Here is a 14,167-nt window from a genome sequence, read left to right on the forward strand (position 1 = left end):
GGTATGGAAACAACCTAAGTTTCCATCAGTGGATGAGTAGTTAAAGAAATTGTGATATATGTAAATATATAAACACACACACTCACCACACGCAAACATAGAGGAATATTAATCAACCATAAAAAAGAATGAAATCTTGCCATTTGTGATAATAAGGATGGACCTTGAGGGTATTATGTTAAGTGAAATAAGTCAGGCAGAGAAAGACTAATAGCATTTGATATTTCTTATATGTGGAATCTAAAAATCAAAACAAAACAAAAACCAAACCAGCCTCATAGGTACGGAGAACAGATTGGTGATTGCAAGAGGCAGCGGGTTGAGGGTGAGAGAAATGGGTGAATTGGGGTTTTTTGTTTGTTTGTTTTGTTTGTTTTTTTGTTTAAATACATTGAATAAAATTTTTTTAAAAAGTCCACCCATTAACTGACTTTTTTCTTAATTCTCGTAATCTGTAGGTTCTTTATTCAGCTCTTTTTTTTTCTCCTTGTAATTTACTTGTTGAAGAAAATGGGCTGTTCGTCTTGTAGAGTTTTGTACAGCTTGGATTTTGCTGAGTGCATCCCCTTCGTGTTGTTTAACAGGTTTCCCTGTCTCTGTATTTTCTGCATTGAATCTAGAGGCTTGATTAATTCGAGTTTGTTTTTGCAGAAAGACTACTTCATGGATGGTGGGTGGTGTCTTTTTACATCAGGAGGCGAATGAAGCCACCTTTATGCATTAATTTCTTAGGGATTAGAAAGTGATGTTTTTGTCTTGATTATTCAACAAAGTTGAGGAATTCCACAGATCATGTCAGAGATCCTCTGTGCCTTTAAATCTATTTTAGGACTGAGATGACTTACAGTAGAGAATCAATAGTCGTTGACCACCATAAAAAGGAATGAAATTCTGCCATTCGCAACATCGTGGATGGACTTGGGTTGGTATTCTGCTTAGTGAAATAAGTCAGACGGAGAAAGATAGATACTGTGTGGTATCACTTATATGTAGAATCTAAAGTATAAAATAAACTAGTGTATATAAACAAAAAAGAAACAGAAATGTAGAGAACAAGGTGATGATTACCAGTGGGAAGAGGGAAGGGGTGAGGGGCAGAACGGGTAGGAGGTTAAGAGGTACAAGCTACTATGTATAAAATACATAAGCTCCAAGGATATACTGTACAACACAGGGAACATAGCCAAACTTTTATAATAACTGTAAATGGAATGTAACCTTTAAAAATTGTGACTCGCTGTGCTGTACACCTGAAACTTATGTAATGTTGTACACCAGCTATACCTCAATTAAAATCTTGTGTTAATAACTGTTTATTATTTGACTTACATGAGTTACTGACTTTTCACTCTTCTTAGTTTTCAGTAAACTACTAGCTCTTTGTGGTATTTTATGTAATCTCGATTCTTTGTTAACAAATATGTCTAGAATGTTTCCACTTGTGATCCTTAAATAGTTGCCATCAAAATGGAGCTGATGTGGTTCAGAAGATAGATAATCTTTGGAAAAGATTCTAAATGTCTGTTGCTTTACAGGCATTTTTCATCTCACAGCGTTTTACCCCAATCACATATTCACACAAGTGCTTCTCTTGAAATATCTCGAAAATGGGAGAAGAAGAATAAAATTGTTTATCCTCCACAACTGCCTGGAGAACCTCGGAGACCAGCTGTAAGTTTGTGGGTAGAACTAATCTCTTGATTTTGATAAAGCACTCTTGCTCTTGTGTGGCTAGCAGTGATTTATTATTCCATGTTAAGAAAAGAAAAAAATTATACAGGAATTTGCTTGATCTTTTAATTGGTACAGAAAATGTTCTAGATTTATCTTTTTTGTAGTTAAAATGATTGTCTTTGTTTTACTTATTTGCCTTGACTTAACTTCCTGGATAGGAGCCTTAACTCTAAAACTGAGCTAATAGCTTGAGACATTTCGACTGATTTTTGACTCCAAGAGGCTTGATAATGGAGCATGAGGGGTTGGTAAGAATGGCTTAAGCCGTTGGCCAATATTTAAATCATATGTATGATTTTCCAATGTTTTATACTTGAGTATAGACACACTTGGTTGTGAGGTTTGTCTTCCTTTTTTTTTTGTAATTTACAAAACTTTGAACCTAAGGTTTGAATCTAATCATTGGATTCCTTCCAGAGATACATTATTCCTTCCAGACTTTAACTTATCTTTAGTTGCTCAGAATCCTTTTGCCCTTTCCAAATTGCTAGACATTGCTCTAGTCTGAAATAAAAGACAAATTTCTAGCTTAATATGAATTTTCTGTGGGATACATACACATCTCTTAAAAAGTTTAAGTAAGTAATAATAGCATAAACAAGGTGGGAACATTTGAATCCTTAAGAAAATGAACTGTGATAAGTACTTTAGAAATAGAATTACTGTGTTAATTATAAATCATTCAGTTTAGCAAACATCTTTTAAGGTCCTTTGGGATTTAAGGCTACTGGATAATCAATATAATCTAAGTAATGTCATTTGCTTAGTTTTTATATGAACTTGACAGCATGCATTTTATTAAAATTCAGTTGCTATCTAGATATTAGTCTGAATTAGTACAGTTTTATGTTTTTTTTTCTCATTTAGGGGAGTTAATTTATTCATTTAAAGACCACCTACCTGATTGGGAACTAAGAAGAAAAAGAGATCTTAATAGCTTAAACAAATGAGTTGTTAACTTTCATATTTTATTGTGCCATCAGAGCTTAAAAGTTTGATTTGTCATAGAATCTGTGCTATTAAGCATTGACTCCATTTTGTAATTAACCAAAATTTACACATTTGTACAAATATCATAAATAAAATATTTTCTAGGGACTTCCCTGGTGGCACAGTGGTTAAGAATCCTCCTGCCAATGCAGGGGAGATGGGTTCAAGCCCTGGTCTGGGAAGATCCCCCATGCCGTGGTGGAACTAATCCCATGTGCCACAACTACTGAGCCCGTGCGCCTAGAGCCTGTGCTCTGCAACAAGAGAAGCCACCGCTATGAGAAGCCCGTGCACCACAACGAAAAGTAGCCCCCTCTCACCGCAACTAGAGAAAGTCCACGCACAGCAACAAAGACCCAATGCAACCAAAAATAAAGTAAAAATTAAAAAAAATATATATTTTCTATAATGAGCTTTCTTTACTTCTTACTTGAGCTCTCTGGACTTGGCTTTAACTGGAAATAAAGAAATCATAATAGTATTTGTCAGGTCCAGAATCTAAAGCGAAAGTTTGTATTTTGTAAGTACCAGTCTTTTTGGATGTTAAACACACTTCAGGATACATCCTAAATAGCAAAATTCAAATAGTTAACAGTAGATTATCTACCTAACTCTAGCAAATGAAGAACAGTGTCAATTAAATCATTTGTTATATATTGTAATTTACTGAAACTATTTTGGTTAACTTTTGCATAATATATACTTCTATAAGTGCCTGTGTGAAGACGTTTGGTTAGATTTTATATAGGCACTTTGGAGAAACATCATTTAGTTCTCTATTTTGCACAGATTTTGTTTGAGGGAGTAATCCTTTTCTGGGACAAATTAAGACTTTTGGAAAATACCTTAACATTTTCTGATTTTAAATAGTATTTAGTAAATTGATTTTGGTGTAACAGTTATACCTGTTATGACTAAATTATTAATGCTGTTTATAAACACCTTGCTTATTAACAGGGAATAATTTCCTCACCTAGCCACATAGTTGATACACTGTGCCATTATTTGCAGTGTCCCTTAGGCTTTCCAATCCGCTACCTGCAAACATTTTAAAAATTTGTTTTATCTCTTGTTTAGAAGAAGGCCAGATAATATTTACTATTCTATCTCATTCTGATCTTCAGAATTTGGAATATGTAGTTAAATAATAGTAGATGGGGCAATGAGTAAAATCCTAAGGCATTTGTAAACTTCTAGCAGGAGTCAGAATGTTAGAAAGTTTTGAGGTTTCTCTGCTTTTATTTGCCTTGAAAAATGTTTTCTAATTTTTTTTAAGTGGCATTATGGTATAATAGGAGGAAGAATGTGGGTTTTAGAGTCATGAGGGGAACTTTAAAGATACACCTGCCAGACATTGTATTAAGCCCTTCACATACTTCCCTGTGTGGCACTAGCTTACAAACTTTGCTATCTTGCACAAGTCACTTGATTTCTCTGATTTTCATTTTGTAAAAGGTTTATAAAGTGTTTTTTCTCCCAACTCATAGAGTTAGATGATATGAAATATGAAAAGTGCTTTGTGAACTATAAATTGTTTAACGGATGATTGATTTAAAAATTCAGTAGGATATACCTACCACTATAAATAGAAGACAATAAAAGCTAACGTTTAGTAAGATCTTACCATGTGCTAGACACTGTAAAGTACTTACTTTATATAGGTAACTTTATTTAATCCTTATTATAGTTTTATGTGTTAGGTACTATTATCTTCATTTTAAAGAACAAGAAACTTAAGCAGAGAGAAGTTAAGTAGCTGGTAAATGGTAGAGCTGGGATTCAAACCGAGGTAGTCTGATTCTAGAACCTGCTCTTGACTGAACACTTACAATATTGGTTTTCTTATGAAAATAGTTACTTTATCCATTTTGCCATTGTTCTCCTCACTAACAAGAAACCTTTTTGTACCTTTTCTTTTGTTCTTTTAGCCAGCTAAATGTTTTCAAAATACTTTAGTTTAAGTCTTTTACTATTCCTTTGTATAGCAGCATTGCAAACTTTGTCACAAACTAGCCATTTTACAGTTTGTTTTTCCCTTAGTAATCTTTATAACATAGTGAGAATTTGGAAAAGTATAACTCTGTATAGGGAAAAAGCGTCCCCAAATTTTTTTTTAAAAAAATAAATAAATTTATTTATTTATTTTTGGCTACCTTGGGTCTTCGTTGCTGCACGTGGGCTTTCTCTAGTTGCAGTGAGTGGGGGCTACTCTTCGATGTGGTGCGCAGGCTTCTTGTTGCAGTGGCTTCTCTTGTTGCAGAGCATGGGCTCTAGGCTCATGGGCTTCTCATTGCAGTGGCTTCTCTTGTTGCGGAGCACGGGCTCTAGGTGTACGGGCTTCAGTAGTTGTGGCACATGGGCTCAATAGTTGTGGCTCGCGGGCTTAGTTGCTCTGTGGCATGTGGGATCTTCCCGGACCGGGGCTCGAACCTGTGTCCCCTGCATTGGCAGGCGGATTCTTAACCACTGCACCACAGGGAAGTCTTCCAAATTCTTAATAATGTTTTTATTTCTTATGGCAGCATTTCATTAAACACAGAAAGTAAAAACTTTATTAACAGTGTTTTACTGTCATTTTGATAAAATTGCTTAATTTTTTTTCCTGTTTGTAAGGAAATCTACCATTGTCGAAGACAAATAAAGTACAGCAAAGACAAGATGTGGTATTTGGCAAAATTGGTAAGCTAAAATGACTATTACCGTATAATATATAGGGAAAGAAGCTACAAATTTTACCCCAGGATTTGAAAAAAGCAAAAAAACTTGCCCTGTTTTTTCCAAAAAGTGAGGAATATAATTACATTTTTAGACATTTCGTAGGTAATCCAAAAGTGATAGTTCAGAGATTGGTGATTTTGCTTAATTTTTACCTCCTGACAAACTAAATCATGTTGGATATATAGACACTTTAGAAGAAAGGCATCAAGAACCTGGCTATAGTTAGAGAATCCAGGAAGTAAACTTACGTATCTGTAAAAGTTGATTCAACCTATTTCAAAACTGTTGCCTTTGTAAGTTTTTTACCTCGAAAATGAAATTTATATATGAGAGAAGACAAAAGCAGCAAATACACATGTAATACATTTCTTCTATAGGAGAAGGAGATGCCTTTAGTGCCTACTGTGATCCTTGCCAACCTGTGACCTTTCTCTGTCACGTCCGCTTTCTTTTATTATTATTGAAACCATTATAATCCAGGTTTAGTGGTTAAAAATTTTAAGTTTGATTTTGACCTACAGAGGGTGGTGGCATCCCTTCTCAAACTTGTTTTCTTCTCTTTTGTCTGCATTTAGTTAGCTATTTTTATTAATGAAAAAGGTTTTTCCCCACTTTTATTGAGATGTAATTAACATGTAACTAGTTAGCTAATTTTAGAAGTTATTTGGATTATGTAAGACTTTTACTTTTCACTGAAAAGGGAATGCTGACTTTGTAAACTAATTTGTTTATTTTCTCTTGTCTGTTACCCTTTAATTCTAGATACGAGGAATGTCCATTGACCAGGCTCTGGCTCAGTTGGAATTCAGTGACAAAAAAGGGGCCCAGATAATTAAAGAGGTAAACTAAGATTGGTGGGGAGGGAGCGAATAGTTGGCTTGCAGGTGTTAGTAAGCTTTGCCTAAATCCTGAATTCGCTAGTGTAAATGCATAGTTTATATAATACAGATTGAGGGGACTCAGTTTTATTAATGTCCTTATACCTTAGGAATGTTCTGTGCTTTATTTATTTTTTCCTTAGATGCTTTTATTTGCACCAGATAGTGATTTATGTTTTATGATCTGTCTGTGAAGTGAAGTGATACATCTTATTTTTAATGATTGGGGGCTTGATAAACTTTTTAAAAGATTTTTTTTTTTGTAAGTTCCACAACTGAGAGCTTGGGATTTTATAACTAGTTGAGTGGAAAGAAAACTGTACTGGCACTCAGGGGAGTTGGAGTCTTATCTTTTCTCTGATAGTTTCTGTTGTGATTTTGGGCAAGACACTTGTCTGGTTCCATTTTTCTCACTTGTAAACTAGGTGGGGTTGGATTTGATGATCTCTAAAGACACTTCTAGCTCTAAATGTAGCTGATTCACTAGGTGCACATGACTGTTGATATTTGTGCTGACTCATTCTAGGCACATGAGTGTTTTTGTTTCAAAAAGCTGAGTTGAGGACATCTGGGGATATTAGCATTATTTCCTATAGTTCAGTTAATTTTCATATAAAGTCATATCTTTTAGTGGGTGAATATTTAAGGTGGTTGGATTCAGACTTGTAAGAGGCTCTATTGTAATGCTTGTATTTATTTCCATTCAGAATGCAGTTACTAATTATCTGTTGTGTACCCAGCTTTGTACTACATTCTTCATCTTTAAAGGAGGGAAAGATCTGATTTCTGTTATTTCTGACAACAGTTGTCCTATTTTAAAAAATGTGTTCTGGAGGAAGTTAATTCAAAATATCCTTGGAGTATAAATTTAATAATTCTTTTTTTAAAAAAATTATTTATTTATTTATCTTTGGCTGCACTGGGTCTTCCTTTCTGTGCACTGGCTTTCTCTAGTTGCAGTGAGAGGGGGCTACTCTTTGTTGCGGTGCATGGGCTTCTCATCGTGGTGGCTTCTCTTGTTGTGGAGCATGGGCTCTGGGCGCATGGGCTTCAGGAGTTGTGGCACACGGGCTCAGTAGTTGTGGCTCGTGGGCTCTAGAGCTCAGGCTCAGTAGTTGTGGCCCACGGGCTTCGTTGCTTCGCGGCATATGGGATCGTCCCAGACCAGGGCTCGAACCTGTGTCCCCTGCATTGGCAGGCGGATTCCGAACCACTGCACCACCAGGGAATTCCCAAATTTAATAATTCTTAAAGGAAATTTTCAAGTATGATTTTCTCTACTTGTCTGATGTTGTTAATGGTTATTTTGGATCTAAAGTTTAAGAATTTTCAATAAGATTTAGCCCTTGAGCTTCTTGAACTTGACAAGTCTATGAATCAAAGCCATAATGCCCATTACCAAGGGTACTGCTGCAAGTGTTGTTATCTCCTCCTTTACAGCTTACACATTCCATTTAAAACTTAGCAGGACCTGGACTGTGTTCTTTGCATTTGCAATTCTTGTCTGAGGAAGGAAAGCTCACTGTATCCCTTTTCCTTAGTACTGTTATAATTTGATATTCTCTTTTTAAAACTGACTGCAATAGGAAGGCATGTGATTAGCAGTCATAGAGATAACAATAAGAAATGAGAAATTTAATTCTGTTTTAGTTCAGGTCAGCCATATGAATGCCTTTCTTTTCCTTATTTAAGGTTCTCTTAGAAGCACAAGATATGGCAGTGAGAGACCACAATGTGGAATTCAGATCCAATTTATATATAGGTAAGATCTTTAATATTCTTAGCTTTGGAAAATGGCTTCCAACAGTGATGCCAAATTCTTCATCTAATAACAATCTTTGATATCTAAATACTTTGGACTGTGTTTGCTAGTGAAAATTGCTGGTAATAGCTTATTCTTCAGCCTTCAGCATGCTAATGTTAGTCAGTTGTAAATGGTCCTAACTTTACTGCTTTATTGTTACCTGTTCCGTAATGAGACTGAGATCATGAAACCTATTGCTGATAATTATTAAATAATGGATATCAAGATGATATATAGAGTGGTCCGTTGATCATAATGAAACTATGGAAGAATGTAACTGATTTTTTAAAAAATGAATTCTTTGTCAACCCAAAGGAGATATATAAAGGATCACAGGTGGACTTAAAAAAATCTTTATTTATAATGTGCCAAGCCAGGTGCCTAATCCCTAAAGGTATCCTATAAGTTAGTCTTCCATTTACCAGAATGGAAAATCTGTTGAACTCTAAAAGCCAAGGGGGCCTTCGAAGGCTCAGATGACCCAGATGTGTTGGTTCCCCTTTGTTATTACATCCTGAAGCATTACCTCAGCTTTGTATGCTTGTTCCACATCACATTAAATTAATGTGTGGGAATATGTTTTGGGAAGCCTGGTACACTGTACAAATGTAAGGGATTTTTTGGTAGCATACCTTCATACTGCTCCTTTTTTAGAAAGAGATCAATGGTTATTATAAAGCTCTCCCCCCGCTCCCCTAACACCACAGTAAAGTAGAGCAGTGGCTGGAGTTACTGCAGCAATTACTGCTAACCTCAGCAGTTTTGTAATCAAACAGAGATGTTGATGTCAAAGCAAAATTTTCTCAATCTGCCAAACCTGCATATGAGAAGGACTGTTTTACCTAAAGCTATTTTAAACTCAAAATATGGGAACTGCTGCTCTCCAAATGGAGGGTAAAAGGCTGAATCATTCTGGGGGAAGTTAGCTGTGCCTTATAGTTTTTCAAAAATTAGAATTTTAAAAAAACATCTAAATTGCACTTTGTCATATAACCTCTGCTCTACTGGAGATATTTATTCTGATTTAGTTAGTACCTTACCTCATCTCACCTGGAATTGATGCTGGCAACCACACCTACTTCTGAAATTCAAATGAGTTATGATTTTCAACTGAAATATCTTATTTTAAAGCTGAATCTTGTATAACTAATTACATTCTTATACAGAGGAGAATGAAATGGCAACTCAGAAGATGCAGTCCACAGTAATTAATCATAAGCATTTTCTTCTGGGAGCAGCATGAATAAATAATGCTGGAAGGACCCAGAATCATTGGAAGAGATGAAATAAAGAGCAAGACCGTTTGCTTAAAACCTCTTGGTGACCTTTCCTGCTCCATGACTGAATATGAAATCAAATTTATTTAATTTTGTTCAACTTTATAGGAATATTGGCTTCTTAGCTGATAGGCAACATTTCATAATGGAAATCAGATGCAAGTGAAATGGAATTTGTGTTAAATATGTTTCAACAGTTGTAGTACTGTTGAGAGAGAGGGTGAGGAGCTTAATCCTGTCTTCCCAAATGAAGGAGCAAAATCCAATGTTGCCTTTAAGCAAAAATCAACTTAACCAGTCCCATGTGAATGGTCCTTTAATGCATTGGTCTCTTCAGGCACATTTCTGCTGAAAAACCTCTGCCCTTCCTACACCTTCCTTTCACGTAGTTCTGGGTCAAAATCTCTTTTCTTAAGTAGGGCTAATAACTTTGGATTTGTCTTATGATTTTAAAAACTCATTTGCTAAGTATTTTGTTGCCTAATTCCATTATGAAGGAAAAAGAGATGAGTACCCACAGGAAGATGAAGTATCTGACCACAACACATCAGGCATTTTATCCCTGTATTTGCTAAACTTCCCTGATAAGAATCGTCTGAGGTTCTTATTAAAGATACAGATTCCCAGGCCTCACCACAGACTTACTGAATCTGAAACCCCAGGGGAGAAGCCTGGGTAAGTTCTATTCATTCTTACCTATAAAATCTGGGAAATGGATTTATCTTCTTACAGTCTTTGAAAAGGCCTAGACATTTTATTCCATAGACTTCTTTTAGAGCTTTGAAAGGCTAGTTACTTGTTGGCTACTGTTTCGGCTCAGCAACAGGTCTTTCAGTCCCCTGAAATAAGTAAGTACTGGCATTTTAAGGGACTTGCTTTTTTGGTAGCATATGTTCTCATTATGTGGTAATTCCCTCAAATGCTTGTCATCAGTCTAAAGCTAATACCTGGTATTGCATGACCACAGACTTTGAAAGTTCATTTCCTTTTCAGACTTAAAATGATGACTAATGACACTGTGAACAGGCCTTAACAAGTGGACATGGACTAATAAAATGTCACTGCTTCATGATTCATGACATCTATAGTAGTTCACTTCAGGGAAAGTGAATGACTGACTTTGTAAATCAGTTTTCTGGGCTAAGAATGATGAAGGAGGAAGGGGGAGAGTTTCTAAAGTTAAGTCAAGATTCGTATTTACCTAAATACAAGTACTAGGAAATATTGACAATATTTTAAATATGGTACCTGCTGGGCATTATCTTTAGAAGAGCATTATCTTGGGCATTATCTTTAGAAGGTCGTTTCCACTTTTGAGATGTCTTTATGTTTTTTCTTTCATTCAAAAAGTATTTGAGTGCCTTCAGTGAGTATACCACACACACAGTTAGGTGATGGTATATCTTTTATAGCAATTTAAAACATTTAGCACAAGTAGTTTTGTTCTTTGACAGTAATAGCCCTTTGGAAGAATACATAAATTGTTCTCCCTAGTTGGAACAAAACCATGTACACTATTAGTATTGTATGTACTTGGAAAACTTTGAAATTTATTTTAGAATTTAAGCAAATTTACCAGAAACATCTGTATTGAAAAAATGATATTAATTAGCAGAAGATGTATTTCAAAATCATTTCTGTTCCTTATGGGGCATGAACTTTGGGGACAGTACAAGAGGAGTGTAAGTTTTGTTGAGGAAGTAACTTTTACAGGTGAAACATGAACACGTACACAAGGTAGTGTATGGTTTGGGACCAAAAAGAGTAACAGGTAAATGGTATTGTTGGAATAGAGAAGAGGAGGTCAGTATAGTTTAAAATAGTCATGGAGATTTTCTAGACAATTTTAGCTTTTGAAGATACGCTTTTGGGGATCTGAAGGAGTGTCCAAGAGGAAAAATTTTCAAAGTGAGGTAACCACTTAAGCAAAGGCACATAGGTTGGGATGAGCAGTAAGTGTGTGGTACAGTGAGTAGAACAGTGCAGAGGAAGTAGAGGCTTGCCTTAGAGGAGGTGAAATTGAAAAGGTGAACATGGCCTAGATTTCAGAGGGCTGAACATGGCAAGCTGTGGCATTTGGTTAAAACAGTATTGACGAGGAACCACAGGAAGTTTTTGGGTAAGAGATTTATGTTATTAAGGCAGTGTTTTAAGACTATTAACTCTAAGCATTGGTTTTGAAATTGTGCTCTGAGGCCTCCAGGGGTGGGGCCTGGGACAAGCAGAAAGGCTTCTTGGTCACTGCTGTATCCTTAGAGCCCAGGATGGCGCTTCACACCCAGCAGGAACTTGGAATTTCTATATATTGGGTGAATGAATGGCAGCAGTTTTGGATCTACTCTCACCCGTGTTTCATTCTTAACAGATTCACGTGAAAGTAGGCATCTACGTATTGTTTCATTTAATTGAAATGGTTCCGTACTAAAGCAGTTTGAAACGACTCCACGCTTCCAATTCAGGGGCCACGGGTTCGATCCCTGGTCAGGGAACTAAGATCCTGCATGCTGTGTGGTGCGGCCAAAAAAAAAAAAAAAAAACAATTCGGAATTTATACTCTAAGCCCTGATTTCATTCAGATGTCCGAGTGGCTGTGTTGGGTATTCCCATTCCAGAGTGTTAAAGAACCCTGGTGTTTCAGAAGAATTAATGTTTTTGTTTTGACATAAAAAAGGGATGGCATTATTTGCATAAAGGTAAGCAGATGATATTTTATGGATTAAGGAGGAAATCATAACTGGCATTTAGCAGGTATTGAGTGTCTTCTCTTCTGTATTTTGGGAGAGATGGAAGGAAAATGGTAGTTAACATAGACCCTCATAGGGTTGATCATTGTGTTTTGATAGATTATGTAGTCCTGCACAGTTAGCTAATTTTGATACTTCCTTCACTGGAGTAGTATTCCTTATTCTCAGGGTATTTGGAAACTGGTGCTCAAGTTGGGTAGAGTAGCAGTTTTGGATAAAATTAGCTACCATGTTTGTAAAATCTTTTTAGAAGTTTCTACACTCTTCCCAATGTCACTGTTTTTGTTTGTAGGATTCCTCCTGACAAGTGGATTCAGGGCACCTGGTAGTACTGTATTATAAAGTGATTTGTGTAATGCTGCTTTTTCTTTGGAAAAATTAAAATTTTTTTTAAATTGAGGTATAATTGATGTATAACATTATATTACTTTCAGGTGTACAACTGAATGGTTCAGTATTGCAAAGTGATTACAAGTCTAGTTAACATCTGTCACCATACATAGTTACAGAATTTTTTTTCTTGTGATGAGAACTTTTAAGATCTATTGTCTTAACAACTTTTAAATATGCAATATGGTATTATTGACTATAGTCACCATGCTGTACATTACATCCCCATGGCTTATTTATTTTATCACTGGAAGTTTGTACCTTTTGACTCCCTTCACCCATTTCAGCCACCTGCCCCCCACCCCCATCTTTGGAAATTCTTAAATTCATTTCTTTAGTGCCAGTAGATGAAGTTGATAAAAGGGTGGTAGTTCTCTCCTTATCTCACTGAGACCCTAGGCAGTTTTCTTAATCACTTTCATCCTTAGCTTTCTCTTTGGCAAAGCTAGGGTGCTTCTGCTGAAACCATTTCATGAGAGGTTTGTAGTTAGAGGGTTGTGGAGCACATACTTTGATATGGTCCCTGCAATATAAAGTTCTGTCACAGTAAAAGAATGGTGAGTATTGAAGTGAATTAATTTGCTACATATGCTATAGATTTTGCCTTTTTAAAAGGCTTATTAAATTAACTAAAAACGTAAGACTAAGTAAATTCAGAAGGTGGTAGAAGGTAATTACTACCCTGATTTACTGTGGGTGAACAGGTGAACAGATTTCTTCTTGTGCTGTTTAAGAGGTTTCTTCAAATTTTGCAGGGTCAAACTTTGACATGTTGAATGGGAGAGGGGAGATGAGGGGACAGATGTGATACAGGAGTTCCTAAACCTGGCTGTGAATCAGAATTGCTTGGGGTGTGGCGGAGTGTTGTTTGCTCAGGATTTAATTTTCAAAGCCCACTCCAAATATAGAGTATCTAGAGATGGGATCTCAGCATCAGCATTTTAAATATGTTCCCTAAGTTAGTTTGATGTAGTAGCCTGAGGACAGCATTTGGGAATCATTGGTTCCAAAGGAACAGTTAGAATATAATACAGTTAGAATAAAATCAGAACGTCATCCCTCAGCCTCCAGGGCTCTGTGTAATCTTGCCTTCATTTCTGATCTCGTCCCCTTGTTTGTATCACTCTTTCCCTTGCTTACTATGCTTCAGCAGGTTCTGTTCCTGAACCAAGCCAAGCATGTTCCTACCATTGGGCCTTTGCACTTGCTGTTCCCTCTTCTTGGAACACCTTGCCCCTAGATATTTGCATGAATGATTCATTCTGGTCTTGGATCAAATGTCTCTTCCTCAAGGATGCCTCTTGACACCCTCCAGTCTCAAGTTGCCTCCCAGCACCCAATCAGTCTCTGTCACATCACTGTTTTCTTTATTCGTAGCACTTGTCACTAACTAAAATGATCATGTTTATTTTCTCTCTTTCTCCTCTAGAGTGTGCACTGCACAGAGCCAGGGCCCTTGCTATTCTTGTTCACTCCTATTTCTGCAGCACCTGGAGTAGAGCCTGGTCCTTAGTAAGGAAGGACTCAGGAGATACTTGTCTTGAGACAAACTTGCTGTAGCCAGCCTGTGAGCTCATGTAGTCTTAGAATCCAGTTGAGGAAAGGGCAGAAATTGCTCAGCTGATCAAGCTG

The 14,167-nt window shown here is 36.4% G+C and overlaps 1 protein-coding gene across 12 annotated transcripts in view; it reads left to right on the top strand.

Annotated features, from left to right (window-relative positions):
• Positions 1 to 14,167, top strand: part of MRPL22 (mitochondrial ribosomal protein L22) — a 67,732-nt gene that overhangs the window by 21,864 nt on the left and 31,701 nt on the right. For 11 of the 12 annotated variants that reach the window (XM_070045223.1, XM_060296527.2, XM_070045215.1 and 8 more), the window contains 4 exons: positions 1,536 to 1,671; positions 5,338 to 5,403; positions 6,205 to 6,282; positions 8,013 to 8,082. In XM_070045223.1, the coding sequence (XP_069901324.1) occupies positions 1,536 to 1,671; positions 5,338 to 5,403; positions 6,205 to 6,282; positions 8,013 to 8,082 (350 nt within the window). The remainder of the gene's footprint in view (positions 1 to 1,535; positions 1,672 to 5,337; positions 5,404 to 6,204; positions 6,283 to 8,012; positions 8,083 to 14,167) is intronic. The other variant, XM_070045222.1, reaches the window with a different exon arrangement.

This window comes from Globicephala melas, chromosome 3, assembly GCF_963455315.2.
Source record: "Globicephala melas chromosome 3, mGloMel1.2, whole genome shotgun sequence".
NCBI lineage: Eukaryota > Metazoa > Chordata > Mammalia > Artiodactyla > Delphinidae > Globicephala > Globicephala melas.